The following is a 24,923-nucleotide window of genomic DNA, read 5'->3' on the forward strand; positions in this document are numbered from 1 at the left end:
TGTCGTTAATTTCCAATAGCGGAAGTATTTAAATATTCATAATATGTAAGCCTTAGGTAAGCAAAATTAACAGATATTTATATTTCCAAAAAAAGAATTATTCCTTCTTAAGTGATGACTACTAGTTTTAAATCAGAAGATAATTTTTTAGTATTTGGTCAAATAACGGATTATTAGTATTTTTAGTATTTGGTCAAATAACGGATTATTAGTATTATTCTTTTTCCTATTTTATTGTCCTTTATGTTCCAGATTCAATTAGTGATGGGAATAGGAGGAGGAAACAAAACTCCATACTTATTGTTTCAACAGCCTCTGGCTCTGGCATGTGTATCATGGTACTGATGATCTGGTGCATCATTAGGAAAAAAAGAACCAATGGAAGAGGTAATTAATACGTTTTCTCTTAAACTTTATTTTTAGAAGTAATGTTTCGATAAACCATTAATTATTGAAATAAGTAGGACGGGGAAGCAAAATGGAAGATGAACTAGAACTACCTTTATTTGATTTGGCTCCCATTATATCTGCTACAAACAATTTCTCTCCTCAGCATATGATTAGAGCAGGTGGCTATGGTCCTGTTTTCAAGGTACCCATTTTTTACTGTAAATTGAACCATTATGTGATTTCTATGCATCTAATGGCTAACAAAGGCAATTGATGTGATATGTATTCGGGGGAAGCTCTCAAATGGACAAGAAATTGCTGTGAAGAGACTGTCCAAGGATTCAGGACAGGGTCTTAAAGAGTTTATGAATGAAGTAGATTTGATTGCAAAGCTTCAACATCGGAATCTCGTTGCCCTTTTAGGCTGTTGCATTCAAGGAGAAGAAAGGAGCTTAATCTATGAGTAAATGCCCAACAAAAGCTTGGATTATTTTATATTTGGTTCGCACTTCTTGTTCTTGACTTATCTTTATTTAATTGTCGAATAATTCTGCAAATATGAATTTGAAATTTCGAATACGATCAAAATTATTATACTTAAGAATTTGAAAGGGCAACTGATATGTGCAGAGTATAAAAGAATAACGTTATTGGGATGGAAAACTCACTTTGACATTGTCATGGGTATTGTAAGAGGTCTTCTATATCTCCACCGAGATTCAAAACTTCAAATTATTCACAGGGATCTCAAAGCAAGCAATATTATATTGGATACCAATCTGAATCCTAAGATTTCTGATTTTGGATTAGCCAGGAAATTTCGAGATGATGATAAAGAAGCCAAAACTAGGATGATTGTAGGAACATAGTAAGAAGCAAAATTTTCATTCTCTTCAAACTCATTCATAAGGTAACGGTTAGCAAAAATTTTATAATTGTACTTTTCATACAGTGGGTACATGTCCCCAGAGGATGCATTTAATGGAAAGTTCTCAGTAAATTCTGATGTGTTTAGCTTCGGTGTGCTTCTGTTAGAGATGATAAGCGGGAAAAGAAATAGAAGGTTTAGTCATCCTGATCACCACCACAATCTTCTGGGACATGTAAGAAATAAAAAATAATGCTTTTGATTATTCAGTCTAACTAATCCATAGTAGTTAGGGATTTTTTATTTATTTATATTTTTTGGGTTGTGTGTTTGTGTGTGTGTGTGTGTGAATGGCTGAGCTAAGAGTCTAGTCACAGGCATGGTTGCTTTGGAATGAAGGAAGCGCCTTGGATCTAATGGATTCAAGCTTGAAGGATTCATGTGTTGAATGTCAAGCATTAAGATGCATTCAAGTGGGTTTGTTATGTGTCCAAGAGTTTCCACAAGACAGACCTACAATGGCGTCCGTGGTTTTCATGTGAGAAAATGAAGGAGCGACATTGCCTCAACCTGAACTGTCCGGTTTCTTCGTCGAAAGGGATTCAAATGATGAGTGCTCTGCATCTAAAAATGAAAAACCCCATTCGGAAATTGCTGTGACTATGACAAAGCTGACTGGTAGATAGAAATACGGTTATAATGTTGTTGCCATGTAGCCAATGGTTTTGATGCTTATATGCAATAGTCAACTTGTGTTCAAGGCATGGTAAGTAGATTGATCTTTTTGGGCCAAAAGCTTTTAGGTAGATACGCTGTAAAGTTAAAAAGAACTTTTTTCCTACCTGAGGGATGTCAGAACTTTGTGGACGGCGACATTTGCTCTCTGCGGCCTCTACAAACATTAACACTCGATCTACTGCATGTGGGGATAATTTTGTGGGATGAAAAAGCTCATGTCTGAAGCTCTGTTTCCTCTGTTTATTTATTTATTTATTTATTTTTTCTCTTTTTCCTTTTTCTTTTTAATTATTATTAATTATATATATATATATATATATATTTTTTTTAACACAACATCTAACGGAAACAGAAATAGTGATGGTGTACCACTCTATTACAGACATACAAAATAAAAAAGAGCTTATTTACAAAGAATATGGTAAAAAAAAATCCTTTTTTTTTTTTAATGCCATTTTTGTGCCATAACCATGAAAAATATGAAATCCTCATAGAAGCATTAACTATTGTGATCATGGGTCCAGCATTGTGATCACATGTAGAGAATTAGATCAGACAAATGCTGTAACAGCCTGCCACCCGTTATGTCCAGACTCTTAAGAAGCTGTCATGTTGTTGTTGTTGTTGTTTTTTTTTTTTTTTTTTTTTTTTTTCTTCTTTTTGGTTGGTAAAATAAAATTAAGACTTTAAGAAGTATATTCTCCGTCTCCTAGGGGGGATGGAGGACATAAGAAGTAGTGCTCCTTTAAAGAGGATAAGTGTGTAACATATCTTCTGTGATAGAAACAAACATGTAATACCAATATTTTCTTCTTTAGCTTGGACTTCTAAGATAAACCCGGCTATTAGCAAACACAGAATTAGAATTAATTTGTCTTGCTTCAAAATTTAATTTATGCATCCTATCAAACATGGCTTCATTGCACAAACCAGTTAGTTGTATCAAGACTGTTTAATTGGACAAATCTAAATTATTAGTGGAGTCGTAACCTTTAGTTCATCTGAAGTACATCTACTTAAATATAAATAAATTAAAAAATAAATAATTAAATATTATCAATAATATTAATTTAGTAAATAAATTTGATAAATAATTATATGTTATAACATTAAAGTTCTTTTTTCAATTCTAAAAAAAACTTTTTACAAAACCGTTCTTTATACACTATCATTTAGACATATAAAATATATAAAATATATCACTTTATATAATATTTTTAATATTTAAAATATCAGCAGTTCATACAGTCACAACTAAGCCAAAAACACCATTTTTATTTTTATTTTTTTAATTTGAAAAATCATTCACAAATCAAACACTACTCTAAGGAAACTTTACACAAAACCTGGTTGTTGTTGTTGGGCAATAAATCAAAATGCTTTTGGATAAAACTAATAATCAAGAAAACTCTATGAAATTTTCTTTCCCATCAACAATTTTGAATAATAGAAAGAATGATTCGTTGGGGTATTTGGTTTTAAAATTATGAACGTCCCTAAATACGTGCAATCATATACTTTTGAACATAGATTAAATGTTTAGTCACATATTTTTTAATATATTTAAGATATTCATCTCTAAAAATATTCGGTCATATATTTATGAATATATTTCAAATTTCAACCATATTCTTTTAAATACATTTGAGATGTTCACTTATATATTTATGAATATTAATATGTTTAATTATTAAATATCTTTATTAGTAATTTTAAATGGAGGTAAAAATGTAAATTAATAATGAAACTATATAAAAAATTCACTTAGTAATGCAACTAGAACTTCTAGTAACATTATTGCATTAGAGTAGCCCAAACCTCATATTTTCTCTCTATAATTTGACTTTAACAAGTATGGTATATTAGCACGTGTGTTCTCTAAATTATAATACATGGATTAATGTCACCTACACATACATATATATATATATACACATACAATTAGCATGTGTGTTCCCTAAATTACACTGCATGGATTATACATATATGCATACATATATACATACGTACATACATGCATGCACGAATGGATACATACAATTAATTTTAAATAATATATAGTAGTCATTGTTGGAAAAGAAAAAGTCAAGATAAACTCAGCAGAACCTTTCTCTGCATCCTGACTATGATAGAACAGATGAGCATCTTTGACTTAATGCATTTCTAATCCCCCTTTTATTCTCCAAGTCTTCTGCATTGATCAGTTTGTGAAAAAAGAATTTTCCACCATACTAGTCTTTCAATAACTCAACTCCAGTCAACATCAAACTCCTTGACATAGCAAGAACATACAAAATTAGTAATACTCATCTCAAAAGCAATTAAGTTTTCTAAATTCAAAACCATTTTATTGGCTGGCTAATTTTAGTAGTAAATCGGGCGTTTGTAGTCTCATTAAAAAAAAAAAAAAAAATGACAAGAAAAAGTGAGCGCCACAATACAGTACGAAGATTCTATGCCTTTCGCACATTTCAACTGAAATTAATGCATAAAAAAAAAAAAAACTCCAATTAATAGAATGCCGCCATTTTAGACTTGAAAATTTTAAGTAACCTCTCAATGGTAAAGTCAACACAACTACTCTTTTCACTAAAGCTTTGGTGTTTCTCCAATTGTTGTTGAAAGCAAGGTTATTAAATTGTGAATCGTTTTGTTAATTTTGTGGAATGTGTATTGTAAAAAATCATGTATTGTAAGATACACAATATTTTAATTTTACATATAAGAAGTTTTAACTTTTAATATGTAATATGTATGCATGATAAGTTAATCAAATTTGAATTAATTTCAATACTGAAATTATAAGAAGCGTAACCATATAAATTTAGCAAAATAATCATAAAATAGCGTGTGAAATTGCCACGTAATGTATAATTATCTAAGATGCCAAAAAAAGAATAATTATCATAACATTCCAAAAATAAGTATTTATCATAAAACAACCTAGACCACTTAAATGACCTAAAATTAGATGATTTACTAACCACAATTACCCTTATTTTTAAAAATCACACCAAAAGGTATTTTATTCTTTTAAAGTTTGACATTTTTTCATCTTCTACATCTTCTTCTAGACTTTTGCATCAGTCATGGCATAAGCTTGTTTTAACCTTAACAGCTCTGTCTTCTATTCTTCTTCACTTTAATTTTTTGTTCAATGTGGCCATGAGAATTATTGACTTCATCATGTTTAGTTTCTTTCTAAGGTTTAGATTCGTACACATTTGTAATTAGAAATATGGAAGGTAAATAAACAGAGTCTTCGTCTCTCTGTTACCTAAAAAGAAGGGTAAAATGCATTTCAGTACCCTCTAGTTTTAGCCTTTTTTAATTAGGGTCTGTGAACTTTTTTTTACATATAATACCCTCTACTACCCAAACTGTTAAAGAAAAATGGATTCTGTTAAAAACCAGTCACATGAGTTGCACATGAAAACTAAGTTCAATTTTTTAATACTTTCTTGTCTTTTTCTGAAAAATTGAACATGGAAAAATGTTTTAAAATGAAAAATCTAAAACTCACCGTTTCGGCAGATTTTGGGATTTAGTGATTTAGGGATTTTGGTATTTAGGGATTTTCTTCAAACCGACGAAACGTAGAAGGGAGAAAGAAGAAGACATGCCTTTCGAGATGTTTTCAAAGTGAGGTAAGGAAGAAGGAAGTAAGAAGAAGAGAAGTGAGATGTCTTCAAGTAGCTCGATTTATTCAACAAAGTTGTTATGCAGCTGTGAAAGGCCACGACTTGTTATGGTGAGAACCTTCATGACTAGTGCCAAAAGTGGAAGGAGGTTTTACCGATGTGATACCCATAAGGTATGTTCTAGGTATGAAATGCAATATTAGGACATGGGGTTTTGTGTCGATGGAGTTTAAAGAAAATACCAATCACGTAGATGATGATTCTGATTTTGGAAAAAAGTTTTGATTTAGTGGTTGGGGAAACTGTAAAAGCTAGCCAAATGAAGTAATTGAATAATAATTTTCGAATGAACACATTAAGATTGGGATTTTGATTCTCGAACATGGAATTAGTACACCATCTTTGAAGCTTAAAGTGCAGTATAAAACTTCCTAAATTCCATTTCTAATTCCCATATTGATAATTTATTATTGCCTGCAATTGTTATCCATTTATATGATGACTATACAACTAATAAATTGTCAATGTTTGTAGGATACTGGAGGATGTAATTTTTTTAAGTGGATTGATGCACCTATATCAGATAATGCAAAGGATATGGTTTATCATTTAAAGGGGAAAATTTGAAAATTGGAGGATAAAATTCAAGCTTATCAACAACAAGAAAGGTATGAGAGCAGAACAATAGATGATTATAAGGCAGAGGTGGACAAATGGATGTCACGAAATAAGTATATGGAGAAAAAATGTTCGAAACTTGAGGGTAAAGTCAACATCGATGTGATCAAAATTAGGAAGCTATACTTTGTATTAACAAGAATTGTGATAGTTCTTATGTTATTGCTCTGGAGTGGTTGTAGTTGTGGACCTAAGACAAATATATATTATATGTATTTGAATTAGGGATGACCTGTATAGTTGTGTGGATGGCCTGTAGTTAATGTATTTTTCTTGTAGTAGTGTATTCGAGTTGAATTAGATAATGGATGTTCAATGTGTGATATAGATGATCTTGTTTACTAGCTTAATGTTGTTATGTCATTTTGATCATAATTTTTGGCTCAAATTGTTTATATTAATGTGCATTATAAGTACAGTCCAATTAAAAAGTATAGCAGCTTATTCATATCAATACTCATTCAAAGTAAGATAAAACATGTTTCAACTAGTTCATATCAACCATTGGTCAATAGACTTTTGAGCATAAAATCAAAGTAATCCTTGTTGTAGCTTAAGTAATGGAAAATTTCAAACTAAATTAATCGAAATCTAAATATAATGGGGAAATTAGATAACTTGATTTAATTTGAATATATTAAAATATATTGTAGCACAAATTGCGTCCATACATATAAAGAATATGTTTATACATATGCTAAATATGTCCATATATATGCTAAAGATGTCCCACACAGGTGCTAATTGTTGGAAAACATATTAGAAAATCTTGAACATCAACTACAATCTATTTTCAACTTGGTTGAGACAATGATTTTTCTGTTCCTTTACCTCTGCCCTTACAAATCTTTCTAGAAAGTAGTGGTTGGGTATTGCTCTTTGCCTCTGGCTCTGTTGGTGGAGGTTTTTGGTCATCAATGGAAATGCCTCTACTTGCACTTCCTTTTCTTCTCGTTTTCCCCCCGACTCTCCCTCTTCCTCGAGTTTCAGTTGAGGAGCCTCTGTCTATCTCTGTTGGCTGTTGTTCATCAATGGAAATGCCTCTACCTGCACTTCCTTTTCCTCTTGTTTTCCCCCTGACTCTCCGTCTTCCTCGAGTTTCAGCTGAGAACCCTCTGTCTATCGCTGTATTATGTGTGGCAATCTATTTAACATGTTTAAAAAAAAACAAATCAGTTGACTTTGTGATGATTATTTAAAAGCAACAATTTACATCAATGGTATAAGCTGTGTAGGATTTAAGCTTAAATTACAAAGTACTTACAGCTGCATAATGAATTGTAGCTGCAGGTGCCATGGTGGCTACATTCTCACTTACTATACCATCATTATCATTGTCTCCCTACCATAAATAGCAAAAATGTAATAATTACTCATAATACTACACATCTAACAACTACTCATATTCTATACACTAGTTTGAATATTACCATCTCAGTTGTAGTTGCAGCCTCATGGTCACACTGTCTCCTAGTCGCCATATTTGTGGTCTCTTCCTAGCAACTTGCTTACATGATCTCTTGTTGTGTCCCCACTCCCAATAGTTCTTACACTGGACTGTTGATTCCTTTGTAGGCCATGCATTATCATTCTCGGATGGATCTCTCCTTCTTACTCTTTTTGACCTTCCAATAGCCTTTCTATATGGGGGAGGATACACAGGGTTAAATGAGGTCTTTGTCCACATCTCTGGTCCACTTAATGGGAAAATAATAGGTTCGCATGCTCTCATGTAAGCAGCTGTACTGTATGAGGGGTCAATGTAGTCAGCTAGATCATGTTTCATAAAAAAGATGCATGACACAGCATGCTTACATGGGACACCACTTATTTTCCACTTTCTACAACTACATGAATGTTGTTACAAATTAACCACAAACCTATTCGGATGATTATCTACCTCGAAAAATTCACCACAAGCCCAATATGGCCAGCAGTTCCTACTATCCGCTTTTACTTGCTCTAGTTTCTGTAGAGGTAATAGGCAAATCCTGTAAGTATGTTTTCTCATACTCTTCCTATTTTCCCTCATCCTCAACATTAGCTTCTGCCTTATATACTCTAATATGCATATAATGGGTTTCTCTCTCCCCTCCAAAATCCAATAGTTAAAAGACTCACTAATGTTATTTGTTAGCAAATTGCATTTAATATCCTTCCTAAATGCATGTCTACTCTAATGCTTCGGATCCAACCTTAGCAACCACTCGGTTGCATTCTTGTCTACCTTTTTCAAAACTTCCATTTTCATCACAAAATCAGGTGCATTGCTTGCCCTAGCTACATCCCACAGTAAATCCTTAAATTTCTTTCCTCTATAAAGCTTATTGAAGCAAACATGGAGGTGTCTTACACAAAAGCGATGGTCCACATCCGGCATAAACTCTTCAATTGCAGGAACTAGCCTCTATAAATGCCTTACATAAATAAAAATTAGGTTATTAGTAACAGAACATAACGAATGCTAAATTGTTTGTTAAAAACAAAGGAAAAAAAAATAACAAACAAACAATATTACTAATAAGTAGATCCTCAAAGAGAACTTAAGAAATTAATTACAAATACCTTTTGTTGATCACTCATGAAGGTAAACTTCTTATCTCCATCGGCATACCCAATATTATCCATTAAATATTTAAAGAACCAAGTCCATGATTCTTTATTCTTATTCTCAAACACAGCATAGGCTATTGGATACATTTGCTTGTTTGGATTCCTTCCAACAGCTGACAATAGTTGTCCTCCATACTTGCTTTTCAAATGACAGCCATCTAATCCAATCAATGAAATGCATCCAGCCCTGAACCCATTTTTGTATGCTGCTAAACAAATATAAACTCTTTGGAAAATATGTTTCCCACTTTCTCTATTTATTTTCAGCTTACAATTGCTCCCAAGATTGGTTCTAACAATCTCAACACAGTAGTCTCATAACCTATTGTATTGTTATGCCACATCTCCTGTTGCTTGATCATTTGCCTTAGCCTTTGCCCTATATGCTTGTAAATTTGATATGCCAACTACATAATCCTGCTTAACTTGGGATTGAAACTGTGTAGGTTTAATTTTAGGGTTTTCTCTAAATGTATGGAAATATTTCTTGGCCAACCACTTTGAATTAGCCAACCTATTATTCAGCTGCCTACTGCAAGCATGCTCTTCTTGCAAAGTCTTGATATGGAAAATCTCTTCTTTTTTCATGTTTAAAGCATGTACTCTCCAAGGGTAGCCTACTTTACAAACTGTTATAACCCTCCACGAAGCACTTTTTATAAATCTAGTATTGTAACCACCTTTCAAAGCATAATCCACCAAGTACTCTCTAAAAGCTGCTTTACTAGAAAACTTCATTCAAACATAAAGTTCCAACTGGTCACCCACTGAACTATAAATTTGGATTGTCAAAGTTTCCCTATCCTCATCTGAGCTTCCCAAACTAACAAGCTCATCAGAATCCCAGTGAACCTCTTCCGTACTGTTATCATTCTTATGGCCAGATGCAGGGGCTACACCAACACTCTCTTCATTACTACCTTCTGCATTACCATCCCTGGCATTCCAAGAAGAAGTACCAACACCATTCGATCTATTTTTCCTACCAGCATAATTTCTAACATATTTTCTGACATCATTCACTCTTGCAGTCCCAACAGAAGTACTAGCACCATTACCTTCTGCAGTCCCAGTAGAAATACCAGCACCATTACCCCCTTGGACCTCATCTTATTCTTCATCCTCATCACTCTCATATAACCATTCATGGTCATCATCTTCTTCATCCTCATCCCTCTCATGTAACCAAGCATCATCATCTTCTTCTACATTAACATTCATATCAGAATTATGGCCTTCACTCTCAGTTTCATCAGCCACTGGTTCATCCAATGGTGAGTCAAGCAATGAACCAACTGGTTCATCCAATGGTGACTGTACTGCTTCATCTACTTGTTCATTTCCATCCATATCCTCATGCTAGATGTAATCACTCCATTTTTACTACCCAACTCAGCCAACTTCAATACATCTCCATCAGTTTGTAATGGTTTCACACCCCATTGTAATATGCTATGAGGCTCTAAATACCACAACTTAAACTTATTGTACCCCATCTTTTTTACCATATCTTTCAAGTCAATTATGTTGGCTGTATCGGGATCAAACTTTTCAAATATTCTCACCTTCCCACCCTTATATTTTCTAACTGGATTAAAGTCAAAATAACCATCATACCACATATGTATTGAAAATAAATCCATTGAACCTATATTGTACACAATACACAGCCATATAAGTTTCAAATATATTACTCAAATAAAAAATACACATAAGTTCTAAATATTTTAGTAAAATAACAAATATTGCCACTCGTACTTAAAAAAAGAATAGTAATAATAAGGTCCCCATCCAGGTACTTCATCAATGGGGACCAGCACACCAGCACATCTGTTTTATCATTTTTAAACATTTAACTACATGCTGCCAACCCATGTCTAACTTAAAAGAGATATAATGGGACCGATACCACTGTTGTAGCATTTTTTTATTCTTACAACGCATGTTATCAACATAATATCATGCTGTTACTATCAAATGACTACAACAATAACTATCATCATCAGTAGGACCATCCATTCACAAAATAATACAAACAAAAAAAATTAAATAAAAAATAAATATATTAAAAAAACATGTGAACATACATGGTGTTAGCAAAGCTTTAGACGAACTGTGACCCACATAACCCAATCACACATCAGACCCATTCCACAAACTATGACCCACACCACCTAATCAAACATCAGTACCCCTTCCAAACAACCCACATGCAAACATGAACTAAAACAATTACATTTTCAACCAGCACGTTCATTTTTGCATAAAACTAAGCTAATATTCATACATACCTCATCTTGTCACAATCCCGCACTTTTTTCATCGTCAAAACAGAGCTTTGCAATTTCATAATCCTCTCCTTAAATCAATCAAGATCAGCAAATCAATCCCGAAATTCCAATGTTGTTCTTCTTTAAATCAATCAAAATCGGCAACCAAAGTCCTTAAATCCCTACGTGTGCAAGTTTCGTTTTGCCGAAACGGTGAGTTTTAGATTTTTCATTTTAAAAATATTTTTCCATTTTCAATTTTTCAAAAAAAAACAAGTAAGTATTAAAAAATTGAACTTAGTTGTCACGTGCAACTCACGAAACTGGTTTTTAATAGAATCCATATTTCTTTAACAGTTTGGGTAGTAGAGGGTATTATATGTAAAAAAAATTTTTACAAGCCCCTTGTAACACACCGTCCCGAAGTACATCGGAAATTTCTAAAATTTGACCAAGGTTGACCGGGTTTGACCATCGTTGACCGAGAAGGGGTCAAATGTTGACTTTTTGTTCCTGATGGAATTTCACATTGATGGAGGCACCGTTAAAGAGTACGTTGTCACGAGTCCATAGACTAGTAGCACATTGAAAACGGAGCTACGATTTGAAAGTTATGAGTAAAACAAGTTGAGGTCCAAACTGTCCAAGGGGTGCCGAAGTTGACTTTTTGTTTATGCAAAGTTGAGCTTTGACTCATGCATGATTGTGAAGTACTCGTCGATACGAGTTCATAGACTAGCGGTACACTTGAATTGAACATCTGGTTAAAAAGTTATGGACATGCAAATTTTTTCGAATACCATAATATTTTAATATATTTTGACTTAAGTGAATAGTATGTGCCATGTGTCATATTTTCAGCCAATCCCATAAGTGAAGAGTGTCACCCACGGGTGGCTTTTATTTTGGCCAAACTACGTGAGCCGGGGAAGGAGAGAGAAAGAGGGGAGGAGAAAGAGAGAGCTAGAGAGAGAAACCCAACCGGCCAACCGCTGTTCACCCATTTTCGGCCACCAGAACAGTATATGCCCACCCTAGCTTGAAGCCCACCTGAAAATCGGCCGGCTAGCCAAAAATCACATCCAACTGACCTCGATGCACCTAGATCGAGACTTTTTCCGATGGCAGCGCCGATTACGTCAAACCCAGATTTCTCTCCATTTTGACCTCCGTTTGCCTCACCGCGGGTCCCTTGAGTCACCCATTCCCCAATCTATCTTCCCACCAAAAATCACGACCAATGGCTACCGGACGCACCGTCGGCGGTGACAGGTTCTGGTGACCACGGCGGCTCGTCGGGAAATCGACTTTCCAGCGAGTTTTCAGCTGCACCGCCCATCCTTTCCTCAATTCTTAACTAATTGTGAGAATCGAGGGTTTAAAATCTGAGAGCTTTTCGGCGAGATTTCGGCTGCCTCGGGTCCGATCTCCGGGAAGTAAGACCAGATTCGTAATCATCATTTCACAAGCTTCGATTCGGTATATTACTCGTAAATTTTGGTTGTCGTTTGTGTTCGCTCCCCGGGTAACCATTTGGGAGTTACCCGATTAAAATGTTAAAATAATTAGTTTTGTGTATTGTGGATATTTTAGATGCACGTGTGGGTAGTGGCGTTGATCCTGCAGAGGATCTCAATTGATACACGTGCTTGAGGTGAGTGACCCACCTTTAAAACTATTTTGGGATGATTAATTATATTTATCTTGTGTTAATTTAATATTTAGAAATATGCTCATGTGGTGGAATTTAATTATAATTGTGGTAATATATATATATATATATGCTTATTGATGCTAAATGAAAATTTGGTTTATTAAGGAATTCTTGATTATTATTATTGTGATTTAATTGTATTTATTATGCATCAGCAATGTGTTTTCATTTAACTAATTGTATTTGGATTTTAATATTATTTTTGGGCATGATTTGATTTTTAATATTTCAAGAAAAATATTGGTTTAAGTTTGGTGGTTTCAAATTATATAATTATGTCCTTGAAATATTATTTGATTGATTTTATGATTTGGGGAAAAATTATTTGTATATTATTATTGGTGGATTTATGCTGGAAATATTAAAGAAAAATGTGGGAATGTGAGTTTGAAAAATGGTATAATTCCTACGGTGAATTTTGGAAAAAATTGTTTATTTTAATAATAAATTTGGTTATTTGTTTTAGACGCACTCATACAGTACTAGTGTTCTGTACTGTACATGTGGATGAGCGCACAAGTTATAATGTTTCCCGTGAGTTGCCATCAGACCGAGGGCAGGCAAGTTTTATATAGTGCACATAGGCCGCTCCCCTCCATGGCCGGGTTGACGGTTTAAGCAGCAGCGCTGTCGGGACGCCGAAGCGACCGTATGCAAGTTTTTCTCTTTAACCTCCCGCCAGATGGTGCTCGGGACGCTGGATATCGTAGGACATTACTGGTATATAGTGTGGTCCGTCAGATATTATTTTCCAAATATAAATTTCAAATCCAAAAGGTTTTAAAATCGTATTTAAATTAAATGCATTTAATTTGTTTTATCATCTATTTCCAATTAGTGTTTTCTAAAATATAACTATTCATATTTTATGTCACTTATTTTAAATCAATGTTTTTAAAATGCATCTTGTCATAAAAATATTATATAGATTGGTTGAATATTTCAAAATGAATATTATAGTATTTTTCTACCATTTATTTTACAGGATTGTTTATAATTATTTAAATTATATTTTTGATACTGTTTATTTTGATTTATTAAATCAAATTTTATGAATTATATATTGAATTTTTCCTTTATGTTATATTTTTTTTCATGCAAGTATTCTAAATTTATTTTATTATATTTCATTACATTTTATTCGTATTTGGATTATTTAATTATTTATTAGATTAATTATTCCTTAATTTTTGGTGCATAAAAGATTGGGTTTTGCGAAAATGTTTTAAAAGGGGAATCTTTCCAACGGAATGAATGGTGAGGGTTTTGAGAGAAAATATTATTTTCAATTAATTATTATTTATTTACTTATTTATTTTTAATTAATCAAATGTGTTATAATTATCGTTACTATTATAATTGTACAGTAGATAGGATCGCTCACTGAAATGGTTAGCATCTCATATTTTTAAATTCTGTTCCCTTAGGTACAAGGATTGGTAGACGTTCTTTTGGAGCGAGCTTAATTTTCGTCGCTGTCGTATTTCGAGAAGTTCTCTTTATTTTCATTTATTTCTATTGTAATATTTTCTTCATCCTTGTTGTATAATTTCTATACTTAATGGTACTTTATGAAGCTCTGTATACTATCTTGGACATTTATTTATTAATTATGCACTGATTTGCTATTATTCATTTGAAGTGCTGTAAATTTGTGGAATTAAATTGTAGTAATGTGGGAGGAATAAGGTGGTGTATATTGAAGTGTGTTTTCAGTGCAGGAAAATTGTGATAATTTCAACCCTTAGGGGAAGTTCTGCCGGATTTTCCATTGAAGGATCTGGTAGGGTTTTCTTGGGATCAGGGCTTGTCTAGGGTTCCGGTGAGGAATTTTGGACGGGTCCTGACACCCCTAACTAAAAAAGGCTAAAATTAGAGGGTACTAAAATGCATTTTGCCCTAAAACAAACTTGGATTTATTGTTTCGGTATGAAAAGATTGAAGAATATAGAAACAATTCTTTTTTTTATTTTTATTTTGTTAAATTGTTGAATATTTAAAAATGCATAAAGGCATGATACATTAGATAAAATGGTACGAATTTTTCTACTTTCATTCCAATCTTGTGTTTTGAATCGATTGGGCTATAAAACGAGTTGAATCGCATGTATTGAATCGTAACTCATATGTTTTTTATAACCATGGTTGAAAGCATATAATTGTATTGCACTTGACACGATGATTATGGTGTAATTAAGTTAGACAATCTCATGTCTTAAAAAAAAAAAATAGAGAAAAAAAGAAACTATGCTTATGTATGGTCCAATAAAAAAGCAATAATCACACTAAACTAAATTAACTAATATATAGAAAACTTAAAGTGTTCACTTTATTTCATTCTTTTCGATTAATTGGGTTTCAAATTTGAAAGTAGGATTCGGTTAAGAGTCTTAAGGTCGTCTCTGAAGGATATACGTTGGAATGTTGCTTCCTGTGGACACAACTCCAAAAAAAACTCGACCTTACGTGTAACTCGTTGGTATTTTCTCTAGCTGTTCTTTTCTTTTACTAATCTGTCTTTCGCTTTCACCATATGCATTTCTAAGTACGCTTTTGATTTTTCATATTATGAATTTATAACTTTAATAAATTTAAATATATATTAATATCAAATAGATTTTTGAATTATCAAGCCTAAGAGCTTCTCCAATAGTGAATGTAGATTGCTTTATACCGAGTATAGAAGTTGACATTCTTGATATCTATGTGGCATAGATGTATTACTTGTTTTAAGATTGTTTTCGAATATTATTGTGCACAAAAACTATTAATGAACATTAATTAACTATATATTTTGTTAACTCTTATGTCTTTTTTGAAAAACTTGGCTTTCTAATAAAAATTTTGCATCTAAAAAAAACATCGTCTAGAAAAAATGTAGAATCGACATTGACCTTGATAATGTCTAAGCCACATCAATATGGCATTCATTTTAGATATTACCATTGGAGAGTAATAAAAAAAAAGTCCATATTGCCTTATGTGGCATGTCTATTTTCAAAATACACATCTTTATTGGACATATTTTAAGTTTTATGCATTGTCCCCCCCCCCCCCCCCCCCCCAAAAAAAAAAAAGGTCTAAGTCTTTTGTTTAAGTTATCAATGATACATTTATTCTTCGAAAAGGACACTTTTACCCATAATTATTTTTTTCCAATAAATTATTAGGTTTATTGTACTTTGATAGCCTGTACTTTCAAATTTTGCAATTTAAACCTTCAACTTTACAACTATGTGATTTGAGCTTTTAATTTTTCAAATTGCTGTAAATTGGTCCAATTATAAATGGACTGTTAGCATGCTATCCTTTACCCCTTTCACTTTGATACGCTCAACTTTCAATATTTGTGTCATTTAGGTTTTGAACTTCATAAAAATGCTATTAGACCTTCAATATTTCAAATTTGTACGGTTTAGAATCTCAATTTCATAAATATACGATTTACGTCTTTTAGTTTTCAAATTTACAGATTGGTCTAATTCATTAATGAAGTAAATGGATAGTTAAGCGGCAGTCCAAGTGAAACTCACAAGATTGCTTTTGTCTCCAAAATTTAATTTTTCTGATAAGTTGTATATCTCAAACCTAGTTTAGTCAATATCTCCAATACTATAGATATCAAAATGTTTACCAAATTTATTTACTTTCTGATATGTGTTAAATTATTATTGGTTGACATATTCATATAACTTAAATATAAAAAAATAAATTCTTGAATGAATGAGAAAATTAAAAAAATAAACCAATCAAATACTGTCACATCACCTATAATATTATTTGGTAAACATTTTGGTAAGTCTAGCATTATTGTATTTTTTATATGATATTTCAGGCTTATAATAATTATTTCCAAAAATGAATTTTTCAAAATCCAAGAAAAATTTAAAAGACTTATATTTCCTTTTACGAAAATAAAAAAAATAAAAAATGAAGACTTTATATTTCATTTTTTTGTCTTGTTTCATGATTATATGGTTCCATGGACAATCCAAACCATGGTGGGTAGCATGAAAAAAGAGGACTAAGTTAAAATCAGAATCAGAATTCTATTTCTTATTCATAATACACGCTAATGGACACCATGCATTTGCTATCCATTTTCTATGTTTTCTTCTTCTGGTTCATATTCTATGGTGCCACAGCTGATACCATAACCCTAATCCAGTCAATCGTTGAGGGCAAAACTTAGTTTCTTGAGCTCGGTTTCTTCTACCCTGGCAACTTCAAGAACAGGTACTTGGGACTATGGTACAAAACCACTCCTGATGTTGTTGTCTGGGTTGCAAACAGTAACAACCCTCTTACTAATTCATATGGCCAAATCACCATCACCAACCATGGAAATCTTCTTCTTCTCAACAGAACCAGGACTGTCATCTGGTACTCAAACACATCAACGGTGGCATTATGGTTTGAAACGTTATTTAACATCATGGAAAAGTGCTGATGATCCCAAGACTTTACTCTCCATATGGACATTAAAGGTGTGCCTTAGGTCATAGTATTCAAGGGAACAACAAGAACATTGCGAATAGACCATTGGAATGGAGTACTAATTCATGGTATATATGTTTAACGGAGACACTGTTTATGAATCAATTTTTGTATTTGATAAGAACGAGTCCTACTACATGTTCAAGCCCAAAGTTAACAAAGAAGATGAAATTACACGCCTGAAATTGAGTGATTCTGGTAATCTGGACCTGTCTTATAATGCACAATACAGAATGGACTAATTTGCCCTCTATGCCATATGAACTGCGTGACATATATGGATACTGCGGTGCCTAATGATGTCTGTAGAATTAACGGGGATCCAATATGTGACTGTTTGGAATTGTTCACCCCAAAGTCCAGCAAGAATGGCAAGTTCTAAATTGTTCTGACGGGGGTGTAAGGAAAACACCTCTGGATTACAATGATGGGGGCAATTTTGAGAAGCTTGTTGGGGTGAAATTTCCTAACTTGTTGGAATTCTGGTGGAACAAGAGTATGAACCTCGAAGAATGCAAGGAGATGTGCACGAAGAACTGTTCTTGTGCAGCTTATGCTAATTCTGATACCATAAAAGGTGGCGGTGGCTACTGTTGAATTAAATTAATATTTGTGAACTTGGCATAATCAATTACTCACTTACAGGGCTTATTAATGCAATTAATGGGACTGGCTTATTTTATTATTATGTAGTAGGGTCCTTGGTCACACACTCTCTATAAGACTCCAGTTGGCCCATTGGATTGGAAGACCAACTCTCTTTATAAGCCCATTGACTTATCCATATTTTTCCTAGTATAATTATATTATCAAATTATTATTATTTTATGTGTGTCAAAATTAATGGATAAGTCTGACTTGCAGAGACTATTTAAAGGGTCTAAGGCAAGTAGACAAGGATATACCATACAGTATTTGGAGATTAGGGTTTTCAGAAATTTGAGAGTGGTTTGAGAGTAGTGTGTCCATAGGCACTACTTTACGTTGTTTCTATTTTGCAGGATTAAAGATCTAATTTATCAATGGCTGCGTTTGGAGGTTAGTAATTTATGATTTATGAAATTTATTATGTATATTTAGATCCATAAAATTTCTAACAATTGGTATCAGAGCACATGGTTAATATGCATAATAAATTATTTTGAAATTTGTTGTTATATTGATATGCGGCCATTGAACTTTTATCGTGTATATTGATGACATGATATTTATTTTATAATTATTCTCTCGTCCTTGTGATTATGCTATTACATGCTTGTTTCCTAAAATCCAATATGTGATATTCATCTGTGTTTTGCGGCTTGTTTGGAGATCCAAATTTTAATGATGGAATTTTATTGATTAATTTCTCTTCTTTTGTGCAATAACGGGTTTATATTAAGTTTGTGTAAATTATGTGAACTTTGTTTTAGTTCGAATTAAGACCTGGGTATGGTGAAAAATTCTTCTTTATTGTGTTTTATATTATTTATTATTTCTAATTGGATCTGAAAATCCTTCAAAAAAAAATTGTAAATATCGGGTGTGTATTTGTTTTACAAAATTTTGGGAAAATTTTGTTTTGTATGAATTCATGATCTGGGTTAACTTGGAAATTGTTTTTCAGTTTGAATGGAGTGAATTAGACTAATTAATTTGGTGCAAAACCATGTAAAATTGATTATTTATGGACCTTCCATGGCCGAATATAAGCCTTACTTGGATGTTTATTTTGGGCTGTTTTTGAATCAAATTGATTTGTGGAAAACATTGCCCAGGGGAAGACGAAACTATCGCCGCCAGTAGCGTTAGAAACGGTGGCCGGAACGGCGAGATATGGCCGGGTAAGACTAGCGGGTCGCGTGACCCGTTTGGACTGGAACCGGGTCACCCGTGACCCGGTTAGGTGAAGAAGAAGGCGCGAACGACGTGCTGTTTGGGCTGATTGCTGACGTCATCTGCTGACGTCAGCACGACATGTCGTTTGCTGACGTCAGCAGGTAAAAAAAAAAAAAAAACTTATTTTTTTTTTATTGATTCATTTGTTGGTTATTTATTAATTAATTTAGTGATTCAATTGTTCAATTTATTTATTTATTGTTTATTTATTTGTTTAATTATCACATTCCAATTTTATTAAATTAAATTAAATATTTGTGATTGGAAAATTGGATTGTGTGAGCTTACCTAAAGAGGCTTTGTGCCTAGTTGGTATAGTAGTGTGGGATTTTAGGTACTCACCTATCGTGAGACTTATTTTATCTGCATTATGTGTACCAATGTAATGTGTGTTGGCATAGTGGATGGGTTATCTTTTATTTACCTATATCATGAAATTGCCAATTTGTTAATTATCTCCCACTTATTAACCAGGGTCTATACGGGTAACTAGGCTACCCTGTCGGTAGTTTTAGTTGCTTTGTATGACGCCTGGAATGGCAGTGGAAGTTAATTAAATGCCATGTATTGCGGGTTCTGAGTTGCCCTGTCGGTGATTCAGTTCAATGCATTTGATTGTGGTTATTTGGTTGACTGTCCCTGGCCCGCGTAAGGGTATCTTTAGTGCTGCAAAGACCCTAAGCGATATTTATGTTTGTGTTTTTGTGTTGAGGGGTTGGAAAATAGTAATTGAATTATCTTAAATTTTTTGAATGTCTTATTGTTTACTATTTTTACAGCTAGTAGCACCTCAAACCTTCTGCCCATGACTGCCATGATGAAATTGGATGGGACAAATTATCAGAAATGGAAGAAAACCTTAGTTATGAATTTGACCTTCATGAAATTGGATTTGGCTTTGGAGATAGATCCACCAGAGATACCGACTGATGAGAGTACTGCCGCAGCTAAGAAATTTTATGAGGATTGGAAGCACTTTAATAAGTGCTGTATGATGATAATGGAGAATTACATGGATGAGGCCATATATGCTAGTATTCCTAAAGTGGATACTGCAAAGGGACTTCTTGAGGAGATAGGAAAGAAGTTTATCAAGTTTGATATGAATGAGAAGCATCATTATTTGGACCTATTGAACAATACCAAGTATGATGGTATTAAAGGAGTAAGGGACCATATTATGCTACTTTCCTCCTATTATAATAAGCTGAAGGACCTTAAGATGGACATTGGAGAGGGGTTCTTGACCTATTCTATAATGAGGAGTCTTCCATCACAGTTTGATAATATAAGGTCGAGTTTGAATACTAAGAAAGAAGGTTGTAGCTTGGAGGAATTGACTGCTATCCTTGTCAAGGAAGAGGATGATATTAAATTAAGTAAGTCTAGGTCTGTTGCTATGGTTTCACATCAGGTAGATAAGTCCAAGACGTTTTTCCAAAAGAAGGGATAAGGATTCAAACCAGGACAAGGTTTCAAGCCTGGGCAGGGTTTTAACCCCAATAGGAAGAAGTTTTCTGGTATGAAGCCTAAAGGGTCGAGGGATGGTGGTTTTCAGATTAGAGAAAGGAAAGAGTACTTTAATGGAAGGTGTGGATACTGCAATAAAGTTGGACACAAGAAGATAGACTGTTGGACCTTAAAGGGAAAGCAAGAGAAGAAAGGTAATATTTTAATGATTGAGACCAATATTATCGATGTGCCTATAAATTCTTGGTGGTTAGATACTAGAGCAACAATTCATGTTACTAATTCATTGCAGGGGATGATAAGTCGAAGGGGCCTAACCAATCTTGAGCAGCATGTTTATATGGGAGATAGCTCAAGAGTAAAGGTGGACATTGTGGGAACAATCAAGTTGAAGCTTGCCACTGGATATGTTTTGGAGTTGCAAGAAGTTTCTTATGTACCTTCAATAAGAAGAAACTTGTTATCTATTTCTGTTTTGGATAGTCAAGGTTATAGTTTTTTGTTTGGAAATAACAAAGTTGAATTATTTCAGGATGGTAAAGTTGTTGGTTTTGGAACTTTATGTGGCAATTTATATAAGCTTGATTTATTTAATAATGGTCTCAATTTCTCTGTTAATTCTGTTGTTGCTCCTATTGTTGCTTCCAAACACCCAAGAGTTAATGACAATTCCTCAATGTTATGGCATAAACGTTTGGGACATATTTCTAGGCACAGAATGGAAAGGTTAGTAAAGGATGGGATACTTCCTAATCTTGATTTCTCTGATCTGTTGACTTGTGTTGAATGTGTGAAAGGGAAGTTAACTGCCAAGGTAAGAAAGGATAAGTTAGCTAGGTGTGGAGATGTTTTGGAGTTAATCCACACTGACATATGTGGACCTTTTACACCAACTGCTTTGGGTGGTTATAGATATTTTATTACCTTCATTGACGATTACTCTCATTATGGACATGTTAAGCTTATTCGTGAGAAGTCAGATTCTTTAGTTGTCTTTAAAGAGTTTAAGGTAAAGATGGAGCTTCAAAAGAATAAAAAAATAAAATCTGTAAAGTCTGATAGAGGTGGTGAGTTTTATGGTAAATATGATTAGACTGGAAGGAACCCAGGACCTTTTGCTATTTATTTGCATGAGTGTGGCATTGATGCGTAATATACGATGCTTGGTACACCTCAGCAAAATGGCATAGCTGAGAGAAGGAATAGAACTTTGTTGGATATGGTGCGGTCTATGTTGGCAAATTCTAGGTTGCCAGATTATTTGTGGGGAGAGGCTTTAAGGACGGCTGCTTATATTTTGAATCAAGTTCCAAGTAAATTTGTTCCTAAGACTCCTTTTGAGTTGTGGTCAAGGAGAAAGCCTAATTTGCATCATTTTCGAATATGGGGTTGTAAAGCTGAAGTAAGGATTTATAATCCCCAAATTAAGAAGTTGGATCCTAAAACCATTAGTGGATATTTTGTTAGCTATTGTATAGGATCTAGGGGTTCAAGATTCTTTTGTCCTTCTCACACCACCAGGATCGTGGAATCAAACAGGGCCATTTATTTTGAAGATGATTTTGGGTTTGATGATAGTAATGGTCTAAGGGAATCTCAATTTAGAAAAGAAAGTGTTTTCATTCCCAGTATAGTTGTTCCTGATAGAGATATTATTGATCCAGTAGTTGATGAACCAGTAGTTGGTCAGAATGAACTCATTGTTGAAGAGCAGGATATTCCAGCTATTGCAGATGCTGATGTACCTTTGAGAAGGTCACAAAGGATTAGGAGATCAGCTATTCTTGATGACTATGAGGTTTACTTGCAGGAGCATGAGTTTGACATAAGTGATGATTCAGATCCAATCACTTATGAGGAGGCCATAAGCAGTTCAAACTCAAATTTTTGGTTGGATGCAATGGAAGATGAAATGAAATCCATGGCATCAAATGGAGTTTAGGATTTGGTTGAGTTACCAGAGGATAGCAAGACTATTGGGTGCAGATGGGTCTTTAAAACTAAAAAGGACTCCAATGGTCAAGTGGAGAGGTATAAGGCTAGACTTGTAGCTAAAGGGTTTAGCCAGAAGGAAGGAATTGATTATACAGAGACTTTCTCTCCTGTATCCACAAATGATTCTTTTAGAGTCATTATGGCAATTGTGGCGCATTATGACCTGGAGTTGCATCAGATGGATGTCAGAACTGCTTTTCTGAATGGTGATTTATATGAGGATGTATATATGGCTCAACCAGTTGGTTTCCAACAAACAGGGAATGGTAATTTGGTTTGTAAGCTTAAGAAATCTATTTATGGTCTTAAACAAGCTTCAAGACAATGGTATCTTAAGTTTGATGAGGTTGTCACCAAAAATGGCTTTAAGGAGAATGTTGTTGATAGATGCATATATATGAAGGTCAGTGGGAGCAGTTTTATATTTCTGGTGTTGTATGTTGATGACATACTTTTGGCTACTAATAACACTGACCTATTAGCTGAGACAAAGCAGATGTTATGCAACCATTTTGATATGAAAGATCTTGGTGAGGCTTCTTTTGTTTTGGGCATCAAGATTGTTCGAGATAGGACTAATTATGTATTGCAATTGTCTTAGAGAGCTTATATTGATAGAATTCTTAAGAGATTTGATATGCATAATTGTTCTCCTGGAAGTGTACCGGTTATGAAATGTGAAAAGTTTTCTAAAGATCAGTGTCCCAAGAATGATAGAGAAAGGATGGCAATGAAGAATGTTCGCTATTCTTCAGCAGTAGGTAGTTTGATGTATGCTTAAGTATGTACACGGCCTGATCTAGCTTTTGCTGTGGGTGTGCTTGGTAGATTTATGAGCAATCCTGGTCCTCTTCATTACCAAGCAGTTAAGAAGGTCTTTAGGTATCTTCAGGGTACTAAAGATCATATTTTGACATATCGTCGCACTAACTCTCTTGAAGTAGTGGGTTATAGTGATGCAGACTATAAAGGTTGTGTTGATGATAAGAAATCTACCACTGGTTATATATTTATCATGGCAGGAGGTGCTGTGTCTTGGCAGAGTGCTAAGTAGTCAGTGACAGCATCCTAGACTATGGAGGTAGAATATGTGGCGTGTTATGAGGCTACCCGTCATGCAGTTTGGCTACGAAATTTTATCCGTGATTTAGGAGTAGTTGACTCCATTGAGAGGCCTATTATGATGTATTGTGATAATACTGCAGCGGTTTCTTTCTCCAATAATTTAAAAGGTACTCCTGGTACGAAGTACATTGATGTGAAATATTTTGTGGTAAAGGAGAAAGTTGAAGAGGGCCTCATTATTGTTGTTCACACGCCGACTTATAGTATGGTGGCAGATCCACTGACCAAGGTTTTATCGGTAGGCATATTTGAGGAGCATGTGTCCCGTATGGGATTGTTAGGCAGTTAAGACTGCTGTGGGTCAGTGGGAGTTTGTTATATTTTCTGTAGTAATATCCATGTTGAGTATTATTTATTTCTTTGAATATTTTAATAAATTGATGTATGTGGATCATTATTTATTTATGAGATGATTTATTACACATATTATTACTCCTTATATTTACAGGCCTGTTGAGACTATTAGTCTATGTATATGTGTATGTTGATCCACAGGTGTCATGGTGAATCCCTACTACCTAGTTTGGGTATATTGTTGTATCCTGTCGATACGCAATGTGCTTGAATGAAATGGTTTTGTGTGTTGGGGGATTGCACATGGTTAGGTAAATCTCTACTACCTAGACTGAGTTTATGGCATGCAAAGTACTCAGTTGAAATGGTATAATGTTTTGGGAGATTTACTGAGAGAATCTCTACTGCCTAGTCTAGTATATTGTTGTGCCCTGTCGGTATACTATATATTTGGATGAAATGGTATTATGGTTCGGGAGATTATATAGTTAGTGAGTTTGGATTTTATATGATGATGATTATGCAGTCCAAGTGGGAGAATGTTGAATTAAATTAATATTTGTGGACTTGGCATAATCAATTACTCACTTATAGGGCCTATTTATGCCATTAATGGGACTGACTTATTTTATTATTATGTAGTAGGGCCCTTGGTCACACACTCTCTATAAGACTCCAGTTGGCCCATTGGATTGGAGGACCAACTCTCTTTATAAGCCCATTAACTTATCCATATTTTTCCTAGTATAATT

General features: G+C 33.9%; 2 protein-coding genes across 2 annotated transcripts; both read left to right on the plus strand.

Moving 5' to 3' along the window:
- Positions 1-248: 248 nt before the first annotated feature.
- LOC107430562 (G-type lectin S-receptor-like serine/threonine-protein kinase RKS1) lies at positions 249-994 on the plus strand. Its single transcript, XM_048464144.2, has 3 exons — positions 249-387; positions 465-592; positions 687-994. The coding sequence occupies exons 1-3, from the start codon at positions 327-329 to the stop codon at positions 855-857; spliced, it is 360 nt and encodes a 119-aa protein (XP_048320101.2). The 5' UTR covers positions 249-326; the 3' UTR covers positions 858-994.
- LOC132799239 (G-type lectin S-receptor-like serine/threonine-protein kinase SRK) lies at positions 939-2,284 on the plus strand (the record flags this gene model as incomplete). Its single annotated transcript, XM_048464140.2, has 3 exons — positions 939-1,258; positions 1,343-1,493; positions 1,636-2,284. Coding segments are annotated over 3 exons (636 nt in total), but the record flags the coding sequence as incomplete, so codon positions are not given.
- Between the last annotated feature and the right edge of the window lie 22,639 nt (positions 2,285-24,923).

Source organism: Ziziphus jujuba, chromosome 1 (genome assembly GCF_031755915.1).
Source record: "Ziziphus jujuba cultivar Dongzao chromosome 1, ASM3175591v1".
In the NCBI taxonomy this organism is placed as follows: Eukaryota; Viridiplantae; Streptophyta; class Magnoliopsida; order Rosales; family Rhamnaceae; genus Ziziphus; species Ziziphus jujuba.

Bases quoted from the DNA above. Each gene is read 5' to 3' on its own strand.
- LOC107430562 (XM_048464144.2), top strand. From the start codon at position 327: ATGTGTATCATGGTACTGATGATCTGGTGCATCATTAGGAAAAAAAGA. The intron at 388-464 runs GTAATTAATACG...TGAAATAAGTAG, and splicing joins AAAAAGAACCAATGGAAGAG to GACGGGGAAGCAAAATGGAA. The intron at 593-686 runs GTACCCATTTTT...ATTCGGGGGAAG, and splicing joins GCTATGGTCCTGTTTTCAAG to CTCTCAAATGGACAAGAAAT.